Source organism: Myotis nattereri (assembly GCF_964212035.1).
Source record: "Myotis nattereri genome assembly, chromosome: 13".
Classification (NCBI taxonomy): Eukaryota; Metazoa; Chordata; class Mammalia; order Chiroptera; family Vespertilionidae; genus Myotis; species Myotis nattereri.
Window position 1 is genome coordinate 1,611,341 of NC_138088.1, and position 21,819 is coordinate 1,633,159.

Genomic DNA, 21,819 nt, shown 5'->3' on the forward strand with positions numbered 1-21,819 from the left:
AAAAACGTTGCAAGCACTTTCTTCAAGTTTCATGAACTTTTTTTCTGAACCACTGAGAGTAAAATGCCTTCTGAAGCCCATCACTCCTACATATTGTGTGCATTTCCTACTGAAAAAGATTTTCCCCCTATATCACCACTACATTGTCACCAAGATCAGGAAATTAACATTGAGACATCATTAGCATCTAATCTTCAGAGCCTGTTCAGGTTCTGCCACTTGTCTTGGTAATGTCCTTTATAGCAGAAAGGTCCAGGTCAGAATCCCATATAGTTTCCTTGAAACCGCAGTACTTCCCTTGACTGTGATGGCCTTGACCCTTGTATGTTATGGGCCAGTCATTCTGCAGATTGCTCTCCATTTGGGTTTGTATAAATGCTTGCATTTGGGGTATGGATCTTCAACAATGCTACATTGTCTTTGTTGTGTCCTGTCAGGAGGCACATGATGCTGTTTGTCCTAATAGTGATATTAGCATTGACCACTTGATGAAGGTGTTGCTGCCAGCCTTCTTCACTGTGAACTTACTCTTTCCACCTTTATAATTAGCATTTTGTAGGGAGGAATTTTGAAACTATATAAATATCCCATTCCTTGTCAGATTTTCAATTTATTCAATGAATTGTTTATATTATGTCCTGTGGTTTCTAATTTTATGCAATCAGTTATAATTTGGGAATATAATTTATCATGATGCTCAGACTGCCCAAGATTTGGCATTTGAGAGTTTTTTTTGGGTTGGCTTCTATGTTTTGACTTGTACCCATCTTCTTGGAGTAGTTCTTTTCTTTTTTGTCACACCAGAGGTACCAGGCTATTTAGTATTTCCCCTTTTCCCACCTGGAAACAGCCATTTTCCCCAAGGAGCCCAGTAAAGAATGTATTTGAGAACCAAGCTCTGGGGGCTAGTTGTGCTTATTTCTATTGGGGGTTGGGGGTCAGTGCCCTTAAGCTCGTTTAAGATGTGTATGTGTGTGTTTGCATACTGTGACTATATTTTTATATCTGTCTGTATCTGTTAAGAGCCGTACTCATACCTTTAATTGAGTCTAAAGACATCATTTCTCTTTTTCCATATTTATAACTGTTCTCCAACAGGGAGAAAATTGGTATCTATTTTCCTTACTATATTTACTCATTTGATCAATCCTCTTGTGTGGTAACCAATTTTTCTACCTTTGCTGTCACCTCTCCTATGTAGTTGCCCTCCTCACCCCACTAAGATTCTAAGTCCACATGCATGGCTGCTTCCCTCCCTCTGTGCACCCCTTATTCACCCCGCATGGGCTCTGACACCCACACCACTCTCCCTCGCCTATGCTGCCTCCTCACTATGCTTGGGCTGGATACCACGTGTTAGTTGATGCCCACACGTGGCCACTCTCCTTGTTCTGTTTGGGTCTTATACCTGGCACTGGGCCTCTTCCTGTATAGATCCCTTCTTCACCTGATGAGCTCGGGTAACCTCTCCGGGCCATCCCGTGTATGGCTGCCACATCACTTTGTGGATGCTGGCAGCCCACCTCAGGCCACCCATATGTCCCCTCCTCATTCTACTAAGGCTTGATTCTGATATCAGACTGGGTCCCCATCTTTTCTATGGTTACCCTTTGAACTGTTTGGGATCTGACATGCTTGCTTCCCCTGCAGGGTTATACTCCTCAACCTACTTAGGCTCTGAAACTCCAGGCTAGGCTGCTTTGCGGGGGGAGGCCTACCTTGCTCTTTCTCACCTAGTGGCTTGTTCTGGAAGTGAAAGGGAAGGGCAGAGGAAGAAAAAGCGTATTTAACTATTTAGGTCCTCGGGTTACATTGGAGATCGGTTCCTACAGTGCAAGGTAACGCGATTTTCGGAACCCCCTACATAAGCACCTACGTCACTCGCATGGAGCACATACACAGCAGTAATGAAGTGAAATAGTAAAAACAATTTAAAAGAAAGATAACAATTCCTGACCTTTACTTGAGTAAATAAATAATAAAAAACATAAAGCACATATGTACATACGCTGAAATAATGGAACTTTTTTTTTATAAATAAATGGGAGATGGCGACGTAACCACGAAATGACATATGATGAGTCCATGTAACCCGAGAACTGTCTGTATTGACTTTATTAGGAGAATTTACATTCAAATATAGTGTACCCACTTTTAAGTGTACAGTTTGAGTTTTAATGAATGTATTCAGTTGTGTAACCACCAGCACAATCAAGATGTAATTTTTTCATAGCTGCTAATACCCTCTCATGCCCCTTATCAGTCCTCTCTCAAACCTGGACCAGACAGCGATTGTTCTACTCTCTGTTACTCATGGTTTGTTTTCTCTGGAATGTTACCTCAATTGGACTAGCCAATGTGGACTCTTTTTTTTTTTTTGGATTTTTTTCATGCACCATAATAATTTTGATATTTATCTGTTTTGTGTGTATCAGTAGTTCATTTATTTCTATTGCTGAATAGCATTCCATTGCACACATATGTACCACAATTATATTTTTACTCATTTACCCATTGATGCAGTGGTTCTCAACCTTCCTAATGCCACGACCCTTTAATACAGTTCCTCATGTTGTGGTGACCCCTAACCATAAAATTATTTTCGTTGCTACTTCATAACTGTAATTTGCTACTGTTATGAATCATAATGTAAATATCTGATAAGCAGGATGTACTTAGGCGACCCCTGTGAAAGGGTCGTTCGACCCCCAAAGGGGTCGCAACCCACAGGTTGAGAACCGCTGCATTGATGGATATTTTAGTTGTTTTCAGCTGTCAGATAATTGGATAATGCTGAATTTCTAGATATTAATGTTAATAAAAATAAATGTAATTTCAAACAATTAGAATTTGAATTTAGACCAGTTTTTTCACTTGTTTGTTGTGTGATCTTGGACAAATTACTTAAACTTCATGCCTACATATTTTTATAAAAGATATGGAGTCTATGGCTCCTATCTCAAAACTATTGTGAAGAAATTCAGGTAAGTTAGTAAGCATAGTGTCTGGTGCATAGAAAGCAATTAATAATAATGTTAGCTGTTATCTTGCTAACAACAATAGCAACAACAATGATAAAAATGTCCAGATTTTTTATAATTGATTTTTTTAGAGAGAGAGGAAGAGACAGAAAGGGAAAGGGACATGAAAGAGAGAAACATCTACTGTTTGCTTCAAGTCAGCACCTTGAACTGGCATCGAATTGGTGACCTTTTGGTGCACATGATATCGCTCAACCAACTGAGCCACTCTGGCCAGGGCACGGTCATGGGTTTTTAATTGCATGCATTGCTCACAATTTTATGTAGATTCCCCAAAGCTAATTTCATTTACTTGAATATTCATTAGTTATTTTTATTCCACCATTCAATATACTTTATTAAGCACTTGTTGAATACCAAGGATTGTAATAGTAATGAAGATAAAAAGAAAGAGGACACAATTATTGTCCTGTATCTGATGTGTGTTTTTTTGGTTAATCTTCTCCTGAGGATATTTTTCCATTGATTTTTAGAGTGAAAGAGAGGGGGAGATACACAGAGAGAGAAACATCAATGTGAGAGACACTCCTATTGGTTGTCTCCTGCATGCCCCTAACCAGGGTAAGGGATCAAGCCTGCAACCAAGGTATATACTCTTGACCAGAATCGAACCCTGGACCCTTCAGCCCCCAAGTCGATGCTCTATCCATTGAGCCAAACTGGCTAGGGCTCTTTTTAAAAATATATATTTTTTTAAATTGATTTCAGAGAGGAAGGGAGCGGGAGAGAGACAGAAACATCAGTGATGAGAGAGAATCATTGATCCGCTCCCCCCAGCAGGCCTCCCACTGGGGATAAAGCCCACAACCTGGGCATGTGCCCTGACCGGGAATCAAACCATGACCTCCTGGTTCATAGGTCAGTGCTCAACCACTGAGCCACCCTAGTTGGGCTGATGTGTTTTTCTTAACACTACACATTATAATGGGTCAGTGGGTTTTGAAATAAAATTTGTCCATTGTAACTATATTTTTCCCCCCAATACAGTAGAATAGTATAAAAACTATCAGGGGGTATCGCATGTAATAAGGGCAATGTGAAACTTGTTTTTAATGTGATATCTATATCTGTTTACCCATCCATCATCCATCTATCCATTCATCCTTATTTAGATATAAACACACACACTTATTTATGTATATGTGTGTATGTGTCTGTGTGTGTACTTGGTTGTGATATAAAATGCTTTTGATATCACATGGTCCCCCCCCCAAAAACAAACCTGTTCTAATAGATAAGCACTACTATACTCAAGACTCCAAGGATAATCAATCCTATATTTCAATTAGAAATAATCACTATATTAATTATTTAAAACATTAAATCATCAATAAATTTGCTGAGCTTTGTGTTGTTTCATGAAGAAACCTGCAAAACTTTGTTTAAAAAATTTAAAGAAAATATTATGGTTCTGTGTGAAGGCTAAGTATTGTAAACATTCTAACTTAATCCATGGACATTAATATAAGCTACCTTATAGTCTAAGAAGACATTCGAGTATTAAATAAGTATAATGATGTGTTACAAAGGACAAAGTAAGATACCAAATGAGTGTATGATTGGAACCTATAGTTCTTTCCATTACTATTTATAGATGTAATATAATTTCAATTGAAGTCACAACAGCTTTATTTTTAGAATTCCCCTGAGACCATCCTGCATATCAGATATTTATATTACTATTCATAATAGTAGCAAATTTACAGTTATGAAGTAGCAACAAAAATAATTTTATGGTTTGGTCACAACATGAGAAACTGTATTTAAAGGACCAGAAGGTTGAGAACCACTGGGCTAAGGTCTGTGTACATTATGACAAAAAAAAAGGGGGGGGTGCGGGGAGACGGAGGCCTTTAGAGCAGGGTATAATACTGACCCAAATAGAAAATATAGAGCAGAGGAGAGGATAGAAAACCCAGAAGTATGTGCTGAAATGTCTACTGAAAAACAATTGGACACAGAAGGATTTTAAAGTAAATGTTGAGAAAAACTCTGTATTAAGGATCAATTATTTAGTTTCTTGTTTTATACTATAGTAAATTCAGATGCTTGAAGAGTTGAGTATTTTTATTAGAAGAAATCTGCAGCTAATATTTTTTTAAAAAATATATTTTATTGATTTTTTACAGAGAGGAAGGGAGAGAGAGAGTTAGAAACATCGATGAGAGAGAAACATCGATCAGCTGCCTCCTGCACATCTCCCACTGGGGATGTGCTCGCAACCCAGGTACATGCCCTTGACCGGAATTGAACCTGGGACCTTTCAGTCCGCAGGCCGACGCTCTATCCACTGAGCCAAACCGGTTTCGGCAAGAAAATGTGTTTTTTTTTTTATAGACTTTTAGAGGGAGAAGGAGAGAGAGAGAAGCATCCATGTGAGAATGAAACATCCATCCACCGGCTGCCTCCTGCACGCCCCCCACTGGGGAGGGAGCTCGCAACCTGGGCATGTGCCCTGACCGGGAATCGAACCGTGACCTCCTGGTTCAGAGGTCGGCGCTCAACCCCTGAGCCACGCCGGCCGGCTTGCAGCTAATATTTTTAAGTGTCACAAGAAACCTATAGGAAAGGATATCCTGATTCAATTTGTACAAATGAAATACTTTATTTACTTTAAAATTCTAAACAAAAGAAATTTGTAAATAATATTTGCTTATAATATTACAGATCTATGCATATATCACAACATTCCAGTCAATTTTAATGCATGGTAGATTTTTCTGTTTTAAAAATGTCTTTGTCTCAACCATCTGTTAGAATCACCTAATCTCTGAAGCACTTATTTAAAATTAGGCTTTGTGAGTGCATTTTTTAAAGCCTCTCAATTGTAGCTTGAATCATTGGGTTTTAAGTCCCATAGGTGAATTTTACAGCATTACTTAAAAATTATTCTCAGTGCACATTCCAGAGTCTGTATGATATGATACGGTTTTTCAACCATATTTTTTTAAAGTTAATTTTTGAAAAGAAAGTGAAAAAATGAATCTCTCTTCTTCCTCTAATCCAGCGGTTCTCAACCTGTGGGTCGCGAACAATGAAAATAATCCTGCATATCAGATATTTACATTACAATTCATAACAATAGCAAAATTACAGTAATGAAGTAGCAACGAAAATAATTTTATGGTTGGGGGTCACCACAACATGAAGAACTGTATTAAAGGGTCGCGGCATTAGGAAGGTTGAGAACCACTGAATCTCTTTCCTAAGATGCCTCCTGTGATTTGCTGCAGCAGATCTGAAACACAAGGCAGCTTTGTTGACATCACTGATGATGCTTGTCAGCAGAGGCTGGTCACCACTGCCAGGTTTTTGTTGTTGGTGGTCACTTCAGGTGTCCATGTCCATTGTAGCTGCTCTGGAACTCATAGGAAAACCCCAGTTTCTGCAAAGTCCTAGAAGAACCACATGGGTAAGATGGAGTTTGTTGTAGGGTTCTCCAGCAAGTTAATATGTACAAGAGTTAGACTATTAGAACAAAAGTTTACCTATGTACTGTGTCCAAAAAGTAGAAATTGTTTGCTGACAGTAGTCCCCTAATACTCTTAAGAATAAAGGAAGGCTTATCTATCTTTTTGAATCTTTAATAAAATGCTGACACTTAATTAGCTTAAGGTTACCTGTATTCAGAGTTTAAAAATCCTAACTAGAGCTTGCTGAAACTGAATTGCTCATGTTTTATACAGTGATGTGTAGTACTTAAGTATTTTTTTCATTTATTATGCAAAATGTGTACAATAGTACCCATCATTGATCAATAAATGTTAGGTCCTTAGTATGTGTAATGTGAATCATGAACTTTGCATGCATGATTGGAATTCAGACATTCTTAAAAAAGAGGTTTTCTATTTATTTTAAGGTTTTATTACCCCTTGTAATGCTTAAAGATGCTTTTCTCAAACTGTTTCCTTATTTTGGCTCGGACACTTTTCAACTTAGTCACGGTATAATAGAGAGTACTACCATTGGTCAGTGCCAGAGGTATTTGGAGGGAGCTGGTGTTATTAATTGATTCAGTTAGAGATTATATTCCTATTCTTTAAGCTCTTATGCTTTGATGGAAATAATTTTTTTTTTATCTCCTATGTTAAAACTGCTAGAATGTTAAAAAAAATTAGGTTTTTTTGGAGGCATAGCAATAATTTAAACATTAATAACTTCCAATTGTTTTTGGCTATATTATAAATTTATTTTATTTAGAATATTAATTTTCAGTTTTCAAAAATATTGGTTTGGTATATGGGACTTTCACTTTCAATTGATTTCCAATCTTCGTACATCCTATAAAATAAAGAGGTAATATGCAAATTGACCATCACTCCAACACACGAGATGGCTGCCCCCATGTGGACACAAGATGGCTGGCAGGGGAGGGCAGATGTGGGCGATCAGGCCAGCAGGGAGGGCAGTTAGGGGGGACCAGGCCGGCGGAGGAGGGCAGCTGTGGGTGATAAGGCCAGCAGGGGAGGGCAGTTGTGGGTGACCAGGCCAGCAGGGGAGGGCAGTAAGGGGCAATCGGGCTGGCAGGGGAGCAGTTAGGCATTGTCAGGCAGGCAGGCAGGCGAGCGGTTGGGAGCCAGCAGTCCTGGATTGTGAGAGGGATATCCGACTGCCCGTTTAATTATTGTCCTTATATCTTGTTTATCTTCACTAAATTATTACCTTTGATCTGTGAGTTTCTGAGAATAACTTCCTGCTATAATTATGGATTTTTTCCATTTCTCCTTTAATGCTGTGAATTTTTGTTTTAGGGTCTTCAGGCTATTTTATTAGAGCAGTAATGCTCCCTTATTTGTGGTTTTACTTTCTTCAGTTTAAGTTACCTGTGGTCAATTGCAGTCCAAAAATATTAAATGGAAAATTCTAGATATTTTGAGAGAGAAACAACATTTGCATAATTTTTTACAGTATATTATTATAATTGTTCTATGTTAACACATTGTTTGCGGGTAGTTTTTATTGTGCACTAACAGGTGGCGCAGGCCATTTTTGCTCATTTTTTGTGCAAATGGCAACTTTTAGTAAAATTATGATAACTTTAGTTTACGTATTTATACGTTACCCGCATTCTACCGCTAGTCTATAAGAAACGTATTAATACGTGTCCCGCGCTCTACTACCAGTCAACGTAAAACGTATAAGTAAACGTATAAATACGTTTCCCGCATACAATGTGTTATTATTAGTTGTTAAGCTCTTACTGTACATGATTTATAAAGTAAAGTCTATCACAGGTAGATATGTGTAGGGAAGAACAGTATATATAGGGTTAAGGACTATCAGGTTTCAGGCATCCACTGGGGAGTCTTAGAACATATTTCCCTCAGATAAGGGGGAACTACTGTATATAAATTTTTATGATTGATACATTTTGGTGGATTGTTCCTGATCACCAATTAAAGTCTTAATTTATCCTTATTAATATTTTCATCTTTAATTCTGCCTTGTCTCTTGTTTTATAATAATATTGGTATATCAGTTTTATTTTTTTGATTGTTGCGATTTATAAGTAATTTCTCTTTTTGTTTGCTTCAATTGTCTTTTTTTGTTCCTTTTTTTTTTTTGTCAGTTCTTATATTAGTTTTCTAGGGCCTCCATAACAAAGTATCACAAGCTGGGTGGCGTAAACAACAGAAATTTATTCTTTCACACTCTGGAGGCTAGAAATAGGGAATCAGGGGTCATGAGGGCCATGCACTCTGAAGGCTCCAGGAGAGGAATCTGTAACTTGTGGTTGCTGGCAGTCCAGGGCATTCCTCACTTGTAGGTGCATTTCTCCCCTGTGCTCCATCATCCTGGGACCTTCACATTACCTGTGTGTCTGTGTCCAAATTTCTCTCTCATAAGGATCCCAGTCATTTTGGATGAACTCAATTTGATTACATCTGCAGATACCCGATTTCCAAGTGAAGTTATATCCACAAGTTCTGGGTTAGCCTGAATTTCTGGGAGAACATTATTCAACCTAGCAGTTCTGTTGAGGTATAATTTCCATGCAGTAAAATTTAGCCTTTTTTATTGTACAGTTCTGCGAGCTTTGACAAATGCATATAATTATGTAGTTTTTACAGTCACACCCTCAAAAAATTCTTTTTTCTCCTTTTTTAGTTGATCCCTCCACCCACTGCTAACTCCTAGAAACTGCTGATGTGTTTTATGTCTCTGTAGTTTTGCCTTTTTAAGACTGTCACATAAGTAGACAAGACTCTAGCCTTTGATTCTAATATTTTTCACTTACCATAATTCATTTCAAATTCATTCATTCTGATCCATGTATCAGTAACTTGTTCCTGTTTTTTCCTGAGTAGCATTCCATTGTATGCATGCATCCTAGTTTGCTTATCCATTTACCAGTTGAAGGATAGTTTTGTCACTTTCACTTTTTGGCAATTAGGAAAAAAGCCCTATGAACATTCACACACAGACTTTCCTGCATGCATGATTTCATTTCTCTTGAGTAAATACCGGGGCTGGGATTGCCAGGTAGTATGGGAAGGATACATTTAACTTTTTAAGAAACTGCCAAACTGTTTTCCGAAGTGTCTATATTATTTTGCATTCTCACTAATGATTAATGAGAAGTTCCAGTTGTTCTGCATCCTTGCCTACAATTGCTATTGATAGAATTTTTCAAAAGCCTTTCTCCTGGGTGTGCAATGGTATCTTATGATAGTTTTAATTTGCATTTACCTATTGACTAATGATTTTGAGCATGTTTTCTTATGTTTATTTGCCATTTATAGATTTTTTTTTGGTTAAGTGTTTGTTCTTTGGCCCATTAACAAATATTTTGAAAAATGGAATTCACTTTTGGCAGCTCTATACTGTTGAGTTAATGAGGTTGGTTAAATACCCTGGACCTTCACATATTCATTATTTTTGTTACTATTGTTTAAAAAATAGCTAGCAATTTATAAATATTCTCTGTGAATTAGTCACCTGCAAAGTATTTTATCTGAATTATTGCAAATATTTTCTCCTATTTCATGGCTTCTTTTTCATTTTGCTAATAGTTTTTCAAAGAGCAGAAATGAAATTTATCAAATTTTTATGATAATGTTTTTGGCATCACATTTAAGAAATCTTTGCCAACCCAAGGTCAGAGAGATTTTTTATTTATTTGGAGAAGTTTTATAGTATTAAGTTTGACGTTTAGGTCTACAATCTGATTTGAGAATTTTTGTATATGATGTGAGGTATGAGAAAAATTAATTTTATTGCATATGGATGTTCCAGCACCATTTGTTGAAAAAACTATCCTTTCTCTATTGAATTGCCTTTGTATTTTTGTCAAAAATGCCCTTGAACATATATGTATGGGTCTATTTCTGTACTCTATTCTAATCCTTAGATCAGTGTTTGTCCTTTTGCCATGTCACACTCTTGATTACTATTGATTTTACTAGTGGCCCGGTGCAAGAAATTCGTGCACATTAAAAGGGAATTAATTAGAGGAAATTTCTTTTTTAAATATATTTTATTGATTTTTTACAGAGAGGAAGGGAGAGGGATAGAGAGTTAGAAATATCGATGAGAGAGAAACATCGATCAGCTGCCTCCTGCACACCCCGCACTGGGGATGCGCCCTCAACCAAGGTACATGCCCTTGACTGGAATCGAACCTGGGACCCTTCAGTCCGCAGGCCGACGCTCCATCCACTGAGCCAAACCGGTCAGGGCTAGAGGAAATATTTTAATATTGCTATTTTCCCTTTCTCTATAATAGAAGTGTCAGAGAAGAAAGAAAATTAGTAAAATGTATATGAAAATCTCCCTCCTGTTAGAGTCTGGGGTGTGCCACGGGACCTAGAGTCAAGTCCCTGCCCACCACCCGCATGCACTTCAAAAATCCAGGAGACCCAGACCCACCGGCCCCACCCCCGTCAAGCCCCTCTAGGCGGGGGGCACAGCCTCAGGTCCCCCAGCCTGGTGCCAGGTGGGAGGCGCAGTCTCAGGTCCCCCATCAAGCCCCGTGGGGTGGGGGGCATGGCCTGAGGTCCCTCGCCCCGGCCAGGTGCCATGCAGCCTCAGATCCCTGTTCTCTGGTCAGGATGTTATGGTGTCTGGGCTAATTTGCATATTCCTCTATTATGTAGATAGATTAATTTGATTAATTGTTTTCTCTAAGATTGTGTAGAAATGATATTACTTCTTTAAATTTTGGTAGAATTTGCCAGGAAAATATTTGCCTTCAATATTTCTCTTAAGGAAGGTTTAAACTATGAATTCATTTCACTAATGATCATAGATCTACTCAAACTGTTTCATTTTGGATGAGTTTGTGGTTTTTTGAATAATTTCTTCATTTCATATAAGTTGTCAAATTTGTGTGCTTAGTCAGTATTATTGCCTTACTAGCTTTTAATGCCTGTGACATCAATAATGATATTTCTGCTTCCATTTCCTGATTTCTGTCTTCTATGTCCCGGTAAGGGTCTGATTTGTGCTTTCTGTCTTTTGCTCTTTGGCAGTTTTGCTAGAGGCTTTGCAAATGTCAAAGAACCTTTTTTTGGTTTATTGATTTCTCTCTATTTGTTGATTTTCAATTTCATTAATTTCTGCTCTTTATTATTTTCTGCTTGTTCTGGGCTTATTTTGCTTCAGTTTTGATTTGACACCTTTCTTTTAATATAAGCAGTCTGATACAGTAATTCTCTCTCTGTGCACTGCTTTAGTTGCATCCCACAAATTTTGGTGTGTAGTGTCTTCATTTTCCTTCAATTCAAAGTATTTTTTTGTGTACCCTGAGACTTCTTCTTTTGACTCAGGCATGTTTAGAAGTTTTTGTTTACTCTCCAAGTGTTTGAATAGTATCCTCTGTGACTGATTTCTAGTTAAATTCCGTTACGTTCAGAGAGCACACTTTGTCTATGTTCTATTCTTTTAAATTGAGCTTCTCAAATGTGAAGGTTCATGTCTTTCACCAAATTTGAGTTTGTTTAACCATTATTTCTTCAAATATATTTTTCTTAATAGGCTCTATTTTGGGGGGGAGGTTGTAGGTTTTGTTTGTTTGTGTGTTTTGCCAATCTTTTTATCTCTTTGTTGTTCAGGTTGGATGATTTCTGTTGATCTACCTTAAAGTTCACTCTGTCATGTACTTAGTCCATCTCATGTATTTTAAATTTTTGATTATTAAATCTTTTCTGTTCTAAATTTTCCATTTGTTTTCACTTTGTGTTATTTCTTTGCTGAGACCTTTTTTTCAATTCCCTTCAAGAGTTCACCCTTACTTTTGGAGAATTTTTATAATAGCTCTATTAAAATCTCTTCCAGTTTATCCCAACGTCTGTGTTATTTTGGCATTGATGTTTATTGACTGTCTTTTCCTGTGAATTGATATTTTCCTTGTTTGTACGTTTAGTAATTTTGGTTCTTCATCTTGTTTAAATGCTCTGGAGAATATTGGTTTTTATTTTTTTACAGCAGACAGTTTGCTTGGGTTGAGGCTACAAGTTCCAACTAGTAACTTTGGGATTGTGGTTTTAACATCAGTTCTGTTTTCAAAGGCTTTGCCTTACTCTTCAGCTACTTTCTGAGTCTACGCCTTGCAGAGGCTAGTTTGGGTCCTGGGCAGTGGTCTTCATTTATTGCTCAGTGTTTGATCTGATGTTTAGAATCAGACCCCAGAAGTGCTGCTCAGGAGAGAATCTAGAAACTCACGTACAACTTCCTAGAGTCGCTTTCCTGAGCTCCTGGTACTTCGCAGCCTCCCTGGTGGTATCTGAGTCCCTGGACTCCTGATTTTCCTTCCCCCTGAAAACTGATGTTCACATTTCCCGTTTGCTGCATACTTCCCACAGCTACACACACGCTCAAGGCAAAATGGTGTCTCTCTCATTCCTTGAGCTTCCTGCTTTGCAATGGGCAGAAAGATGCTATCGATGTTTGGAATTAAGTCCAATGTTAAAGTCCCTCTTTTCTCAAATATATACTTGTATGTAGGCCTGGCCCTGGTTTTATATGTCATGGCATTTATAGCAGAGCTGAACTTTTTACTGACATGAGTCTTGTAAAATTTTTCTTTAAAAAAAAAAAACACACCCCAAAAACATTTTTTAAGGTGTTGTTCTGGGAATACTTGTTATTCATTAGGTCATTGCCTCCCTTCTCAAGTCAAATTTTGGATGTCCATGTGATACCACCAGTAAATGTCATTAATGCTAGAAATTTGGCAAATGCTTATTTTTTCACTATCAATCAGTATTACCAATTGAACTTTCTATATATACATTCCTAGGCCCCATCCCTTTAGCTTCTGATTTAGTAGATGTACAGCACAATTAATAAAGAAGAAAATGACCTACATGCTTATGTCTCCTGTTTTGGCACTCTTGTTTCAATGCCAGACATTTCCGTGGTCTGGGGGATTTCCTTTAGGACAGATATGTCTGAGAAGATTGCGATCATATTGTTCCTTGAAGGTTGTCAAATCCCTGGGTTTCCCAAGGTAGCTAGGTACCATCTGAACAAACTCGGTGCCAACCCGCAGTTTTCCTGCCTCGATGAGGGGCTCAGCTTCTCCCCATATCCCAGGTGTGTTCTTCACTGGTTCTTCATTCTTGAGGTTGTCTGTGAGTCATTGAACATGCATTGCTTAGCTGGTTGTTCCCAAACCATCTTGTCAAGGGACTTAATATTATCCTGTCGTTTTCTTTATTGTGTTTAAGGATAAAAAATTTAACTTTTTCAAATTTTAAAAATTGAGGTATAGCATACATCCAGTACTGCTTAACATATATCAATCTTAAATCTCCAGCTGGGGTTCTGCATAAGCATGTGACCGCGCACCCACCCTGCATGTGGTTTCCATCACCCTGGTGGTTCCTTAGTGCTCCTTCCCAGTCAGTGACCTCTTCCCCTGAGTCAATCTCTGTTATTCTGATTTCTAACACCATTAGTTAGTTTTGCCTGTTCTAAGACTTTATATAAGATGCAGAATATATACTCATGTATCTAGTATTTTTAATCAAATGGTTTTTATGGCCAATCCTTGCTGAGTTACTTAATATTACTGTTTCTGTCTCATTTATACCCCCGAACACCACAGCTAAACCAAAGCAGATTTAATTTGACTTTTATTTTACATTTTTCATAGGTGAGAGAATCTTAAAATTCTTTAGAAAATTTCTGATATTTCTTTTCCCATTCTAAAAGTTTCAGAGGTGTTCTGCTTCGTCTACTCATCTTTTTTTTTTTTTAATATTTTTTATTGATTAAGATATTACATATGTGTACCCTCTACCCCCCCTCTCCCCGCTCACCCCCTCACCCCCCCGTTGTCCGTGTCCATTGGTTAGGCCTATATGCTTGCATATAAGTCCTTTGGTTGATCTTTCCCCCTTGCCCCCACCCTCCCCTACCTTCCCTCCAAGGCCCGACAGTCCAATCAATGCCTCTCCGTCTCTGGATCAGTCCTTGTTCATCAGTTTATGTTGTTCATTATATTCCACAAATAAGTGAGATCTTGTGGTATTTATCCGCTCTCCAGTTCCATCCATGCTGTGGCAAATGGTAAGAGTTCCTTTTTCTTCTTCCTCTTCTTAAAGAATACCTTTCAGCTTTTCATATAATGCTGGTTTGGTGGTGATGAACTCCTTTAGCTTATTCTTATCCGTGAAGCTCTTTATCTGACCTTCCATTCTGAATGATAGCTTTGCTGGATAAAGTAATCTTGGTTGCAGGTTCTTGCTATTCATCTCTTTGAATATTTCTTGCCACTCTCTTCTGGCCTGCATGGTTTCTGTTGAGAAATCAGCTGACAGTCGGATGGGTACTCCCTTGTAGGTAACTGACTGTCTTTCTCTTGCTGCTTTTAAGATTCTCTCTTTATCTTTTGCTCTTGGCATTTTAATTATGATGTGTCTTGGTGTGGTCCTCTTTGGATTCCTTTTGTTTGGGGTTCTCTGCGCTTCCTGGACTTGTAAGTCCATTTCTTTCACCAGGTGGGGGAAGTTTTCTGTCATTATTTCTTCAAAAAGGTTTTCAATATCTTGCCCTCTCTCTCCTTCTGGTACCCCTATAATTCTGATGTTGGTACGCTTGAAGTTGTCCCAGAGGTTCCTTACACTATCTTCATATTTTTTGAATCTCTTTTCTTTTTTCTTTTTCGGTTGGGTATTTTTTGTTTCTTTGCATTTCAAATCTTTGACTTGATTCTTGGGATCCTCTTGTCTGCTGTTGGAGCTCTGTAAAGTATTCTTTATTTCAGTCAGTGTATGCATAATTTCTAATTGGTCCTTTTTCATGACCTCCATGGTCTCACCATACTCCTTGAGGGATTCATTAAATTTATCGGCGGTTTCCATAAAATTCTTGACAAACCTTATAAACGTGGCCTTGAACTCTATGTCCAGTCGTCTGCCCTCCTCCGTTTCTGCCAGTTGTAACCTGTTTCTTTGTCTCCGCATTTTGGCTGCTTCCCTGTGTTGATAGAGTGGCCTGCGCGCCAGGTGTCCTGTAGGGCCCAGTGGCTCAGCCTCCCCAGTTACCTGGGGTGGACACTCTTGGTGCACTCTTGGTGCCTTGGTTGATGTAGGATCACTGGGAGGAATTGACCTCCAGGCCAATTGGCTGTGGGAAGCAGCTGTGTCTGAAGTGGGAGAATGGTCCCCCTCTGACCACTGGGTACAGTGGCTCCTGGATCTAAGGAGGTGCTAATTCAGCTCCTGCCTGAGGCCTCACAGCCGGGGCCACGGAGAGGCTCAGCTGTGAAGCAATGCAAGCCGCTGCGGGGCCTTGGGCCTTCTCTTGGAAGTTCCGGGTCTGGCTGGCCCAGCTGCAGTTAGGTAATTATCAGGTTGCAAAGTTCTGGGGCATTCACATGCAAAAGCCTCTGCCACAGCCTGGGTGGGGCGGGGTCTCAGGGAGTCAAAAGGGCGTAGAAAGAAGCAATGGCTGATTCTCCGCGCCCGGAGTCGCGCGTCTCAGTGTCCCAGCAATGGCTGCAAGCACCTCCGAGGGAAATCTGCCCCCAAGTTCGCCCGCTGCCGCCTGACAGACCAGCCTCTCCCCGTATGAGTCCTGGGTCCCCAGAGACTTCCCGGAACCGGAGATCAGAGCAGTCGGGAGCTTGTGATTCAAAAAGACAGCCGCGTCCTCAGGTGCCACCCCCTTTCCGCGCGCGCGCGCGAGCCGCCACGTACCTCTGCACTCAGCCTCCGCAGCTCCTCTGGCTCTCAGTGTGCTTTTCTTTTCTTCTAGTTGTAGAAATTACACTCAGCCAGCCTTCCTGTTGTTTTGGACGATGTTTGCTCCGTCCTTTGGGCTAATTTTCAATTGTTGTGGGAGGCGACTATTTCCCGGTGTTTATCTATGCCGCCATCTTAGTTTCTCCGTCTACTCATCTTATATAATAAAAGTGTAATATGCAAATCGACCGAAGAACGGAATGACTGGTCAGCGGGGGGTGTGGCTGGCAAGCAGGTGGCACCAGGCCAGCCAAGGCGCATGCCAGCGGGCAGAGGGAGGGGACAGCGGTGGAGAGGATGTGGGACGGGGGATGGAGCTGCTGCTCGCCAGCCGGCGCCATCCCCTGATCAGCCTGCCAGGTCACCTCCTGCAGAGGGAGGCCAGACTGCGAGAGAGCAGCAGACCAGGCTGAGGGACTGCCCACCCCCCCATCCCCACCCCCCGCCAAGTGCATGAATTTTCATGCACTGGGCCTCTAGTATATTATGTTATTTATTTCTACAAATTTTTCTTGCCCTAGTTCTTTTTTTTTCCTCTTCCACATTTTATTGATTTTAGAGAGAGAAAAGAGAGAGAGAGAGAGAGAGAGAGAGCGAGCTCCCTGACCAGGGATCTAACCCACAACCTAGGTATGTGCCCTGATGTATGGGATGACACTCCAGCCAATGGAGCCACCTGGCCAGGTGTGCTCTTCCACATTTCCTTCTACAAGTGCATAGAGATGAAAGGGAGATTTCTACAACTTGTTTTCTCTTCGTTCTTTGCCATGCTAGCATTTTGTCTGGGGTGAATTAAGGTCAACTGAATGCCCCCAGTTATGTATTAATCTCTCTTTTCCTTCTCTTCCTTCTGACAGCATGATGGGAGTGGATCATTGCATGATATCCAGCTATCATTGCCATCTAGTCCGGAACCAGAAGATGGCGATCAAATATACAAGGTATGACTAGGTGGTCATGCTGAATTTTTCAAAGTTCTTTTTATTACTAAAGGTGTAAAACAGCAATAATTAAAACATTTACTAATGAATGTTTTAAAACCTTTGGCTTTGCTGTTTTGAATTTTAACAAGCTTGCTTTTAACTTTTGCTACCTTATTAAGTTAAAGTGAAATCCCTGTAGGGCTTTAATTTGAATTTATTTCATCAGTTGAATAAGCATTTGTTCCTGTGTTACCACTGGCACAGGATTCTTTTTTTTTTAATCATTAAATTTTTAAATTATTTTTTTATACTTATGAATAACAATTTAAAAATATGACTACCAGTAACAGTTAAAATGGTTAATAAGTACTTATATACCATATCACATATCTTAACATTGAAGAAATATACTGAAAAGGAAATTATTTTATCTTTTTTCATGTTTATAAATATAACTAGAGGCCCGGTGCACAAAAATTTGTGCACTCGGGGGGAAGAGGGGGTCCCTCAGCCTGGCCTGTGCCCTCTCGCAGTCTGGGACCCCTCGGGAGATAACGCCCTGCTGGCTTAGGCCTGCTCCCGGGTGGCAGAGGGCAGGCCCAATCCCTAGATGCAGCCCCTGGTCGGGCTCAGAGCAGGGCCGATTGGGGTGTTGGGGCACCGCCCCCTGTCATACACAGAGCAGGGTGGATTGGGAGGTTGCGATGCCACCCCCAGTCATGCTCAGGGTAGGGCCGATTGAGGGGTTGGGGCACCGCCCCCTGTCACACTCAAGGCAGGGTCGATGGGGAGGTTGCGGCGCCACCCCCTGTCATGCATAGAGCAGGGCCAATCCGGGGGTTGGGGTGCTGCCCCCTTTCACACACAGAGCAGGGCCCATCCAGGGGGTTGGGGAGCTCCCCTCTGTCATGCACAGAGCAGGGCCCATCAGGGGGTTGAGGAGCTCCCCCGCCGTCACTCAGAGAGTAGGGCCCATAGGGGAGTTGGGGCGCCACCCCCTGTCACACACAAAGCAGGGCGGATCAGGGGGTTGGGACGCCGCCACTATCACACTCAGGGCAGGGCCGATGGGGAGGTTATGGCTCTACACCATCACACACAGAGCAGGGCCCGTGGGGTGGGGGGGGGGGTTGTGGCGCCGCCCTCTATCACCCACAGAGCAGGGCCAATCAGGGGGTTGGGGCGCCGTCACTCTCACACTCAGGGCAGGGCCGATGGGGAGGTTATGGCTCTACCCTGTCACACACAGAGCAGGGCCCGTGGGGTGGGGGGGGGCGGGTTGGGGCGCCGCACCCTGTCACACACAGAGCAGGGCCGATCAGGGGGTTGGGCGCCGCACCCTGTCACACACAGAGCTGCAGGGCGATCAGGAGGTTTGGGCGCTGCCCCCTGTCACACTGATCCCGGTGCCGAGAGGCCTCTCGGCTCCGCTGATCCCGGTGCTGGGAGGCATATTACCCTTTTACTATATAGGGTAGAGGCCTCATGAATGGGTGGGGCTGGCTGGTTTGCCCTGAAGTGTGTTCTGGATCAGGTTGAGGGTCCCCAACTGGGGTGCCTGGCCAGCCTGGGTGAGGGGATGATGGCTGTTTGCAGCTGGTCACACACCCTTCAGGGTGGGGGTCCCCATTGGGGTGCCTGGCCAGCCTGGATGAGGGGCTGAGGGCTGTTTGCAGCTGGTCATACACCCTTCAGGGTGGGGGTCTCCACTGGGGTGCCTGGCCAGTCTGGGTGAGGGGCTGAGGGCTGTTTTCAGGCTGGCGGGTTACGGAAGCTCCCAACCGCTCCTTTTTTTCTTTTTCTTTTTTTAATTCTGGGCCAGCTTTAGCTCTGAGGCTCCAGCTCTTAGGCCTCCGCTGCTGAAAGTAGGTATTTGTTTTGGTTCGAAACAATGTATAACTCCAGCTCTGACTCCAGCTCTGAGATCCCAGCTCGCTGAAAGCTGGTTTCTGGGGTTTTTTTTAGCTTCTATATTTGTTAAAATGTTTCAAACTGCAGGCTCAGAGGCCTGCAAGGCAGGCGGGGAACATTGGTTTCCTCCGTCACTGAAGCAAGCAAGCCTCATGTTAGTTTCAAGCTGCCTGGCTGCCGGCCGCCATCTTTGCTGACAGTTAATTTGCATATCGCCCTGATTAGCCAATGGGAAGGGTAGTGGTCGTACGCCAATTACCATGTTTCTCTTTTATTAGATAGGATTATAGAATGCAGATATATTTTAGTGAAAGTACATTTTGTTATAATGCTCATCTTTTGTCTATTTTTAGTTAGAGAAAGCTTTTTCCTTTGCAACTATTTTTGAAGCATATATTTTTTTTTAAGTACATACAAGTATTTCTGATTTATTCAATTCTTGATTTATAAATTTTTTTGCCATTACATTCTACTTGCAGGGTATGCTAGGCAGTGTTTGTTAGTCATCTGTAGTAACAACCAACCATGAAATATTGGTGCCTTACAATAAGAACAGTTTATTTCTCACCTGTTATTTCTTCACATGGTACATATTGGATGTAGGTCAGTTGGGACTCAGTTTCCTCTGTCTTCATCCTGGTGTCCAGGCTGAAGGTCAGCGCCTACCTTAGACATGGTGTTTTCATACCTGAGGGGAAAGAACGCTGGCAGAATCGTGTGGAGTCTGCTTGGATGTAGCATGTTACTCCCACAAGTCAAGTGACCAAGCCTGCTATTAGGGATCAGAGAAGCATAATTTTCTCACAGGATGTAGACTGACTTATTGGAAACAAAATTGTATATAAAACAATCAAATCAAAAGAATATAGAATAGTAGCCACACTGTGGCTTTTCAATATGTTATACATCTCTTCCCATCTCTCCTCTTGCTCACATTGTGACTAATTGTAAGGCAGCCGGTCCCCAGCAGAACATTCTTTAAAGAGCCAAGAACATGCACATAGTTGAGAAGCACTTACTTACACAATCCCTGATTATCGCACAGTTGACTTTTTTCCTGCATTCATTTTTGTGAAAGTTTTTTACATGTAAAAATATTCGTTTTAAAGAAAAAGTTTTCAATGTCAACTTTTTTATGCAAGTATCTTCATTTTTTTCCACAGATCTTCTTGTTTGTCTATGATAGACACATTGTTACACAATATTTATTTATTTATTTATTAAAGAGAGTGGAAGGGAGGGGGAGAGACAGAGCGAGAGAAACATCAATGCGAGAGACACATCAATTGGTTGCCTCCTGTATCCGCCCCAATGGGGGGGGCTGGGTATCTACCTTCAACCTAGGTATTTGCCCTGGACCAGAATTGAACCTGTGACCCTTCAGTCCGCAGGCTGGTGCTCTAACCACTGAGAAAACTGACTAGGGCATTATTTATTTACCTTTTAGACAGTAACCCATTTATTTATTACTAGAGGCCCGGTAAATGAATTCGTGCATGGGTGGGGTCTGGCTGTCCCCGTCCCTGATAGGTGTGGGAAGTCTGATTGGGGGTGGGGCCGGCTGGGGTAGGGGCCGCAGGCGGTTGGCCAGCCAGCCCCGCACCCTGGTTGAAATCCCAGTTGAACTCCCAGTCAAACTCCCCGTTGAGGGGACAATTTGCATATTAGCCTTTTATTATATAGGACAAGAGGCCCGGTGGACAAAAATTTGTGCACTTGGGGGTCGGGGAAGGGGGGATCCCTCAGGCGGCCTGTGCCCTCTCGCAGTCTGGGATCCCTCAGGGGATGACCACCTGCTGGCTTAGGCCTGTTCCCCGGGGGATTGGGCCTAAGATGGCAATCAGATATCCCTCTGGCAGCCCGGCAGCCCTCGGGGGATGTCCACTTGCCAGCGGGGAGCAGGCCTAAACTGCAGTTGGACATCCTTAGTGCTTCTGAGGAGGTGGGAGAGGTTCCCCCCACCACTGCTGTATTGGCAGCCATCAGCCTGGCTTGTGGCTGAGCAGAGCTCCTCCCATGTGAGAGCAACCTGACCACCAGAGGGCAGCTCCTGCATTGAGCGTCTGCCCCCTGGTGGTCAGTGTGTGTCATAGTGACCAGTCATTCCCAGTCTTTCTGCTGTTAGGGTTAGTTTGCATATTACCCTTTTACTATATAGGGTAGAGGCCTGGTGCACGGATGGGGGCCGGCTGGTTTGCCCTGAAGGGTGTCCCGGATCAGGGTGGGGGTCCCCACTGGGGTGCCTGGCCAGCCTGGATGAGGGGATGATGGCTCTTTGCAGCTGGTCACACCCCCTTCAGGGTGGGGGTCCCGCTTGGGTGCCTGGCCAGCCTGGATGAGGGGATGATGGCTCTTTCCAGACTGGTGGGTGACTGAAGCTCCCAACCTCTCCTTTTTTTCTTTTTCTTTTTTTATTCTGGGATTTGTTTACCTTCTATGGCTATCACTGGAACTGAGAGCCATCTTTAGCTCTGAGGCTTGGCTCCAGCTCTGAGACCTCGGCTGCTGAAAGCAGGGATCTGGGTTTGTTTGGGTTCTATAATTGTAACACTGTTGTGGTCCTGCTCGCTGGGCTGAAAGCAGGTTTCTGGGGTTTGTTTAGGTTCTATATTTGCAACATTGTTTCAGAGTGCAAGCTCAGAGGCTCGCAGCGGCAGGTGGGGAACCTTGGATTCCTCCGTCACTGGAGCAAGCAAGCCTCCTGTTCGCTTCAGCTGCCTGGCTGCCGGCCGCCATCTTGGTTGGCAGTTAATT

The 21,819-nt window shown here is 42.0% G+C and overlaps 1 protein-coding gene across 3 annotated transcripts in view; it reads left to right on the forward strand.

The window, feature by feature from the left end:
* CCSER2 (coiled-coil serine rich protein 2) overlaps positions 1 to 21,819 on the forward strand; it is a 218,514-nt gene that overhangs the window by 146,445 nt on the left and 50,250 nt on the right. For all 3 annotated transcript variants that reach the window (XM_081105440.1, XM_081105439.1, XM_081105438.1), the window contains one exon: positions 17,089 to 17,172. In XM_081105440.1, coding sequence (XP_080961566.1) covers positions 17,089 to 17,172 — 84 coding nt within the window. The remainder of the gene's footprint in view (positions 1 to 17,088; positions 17,173 to 21,819) is intronic.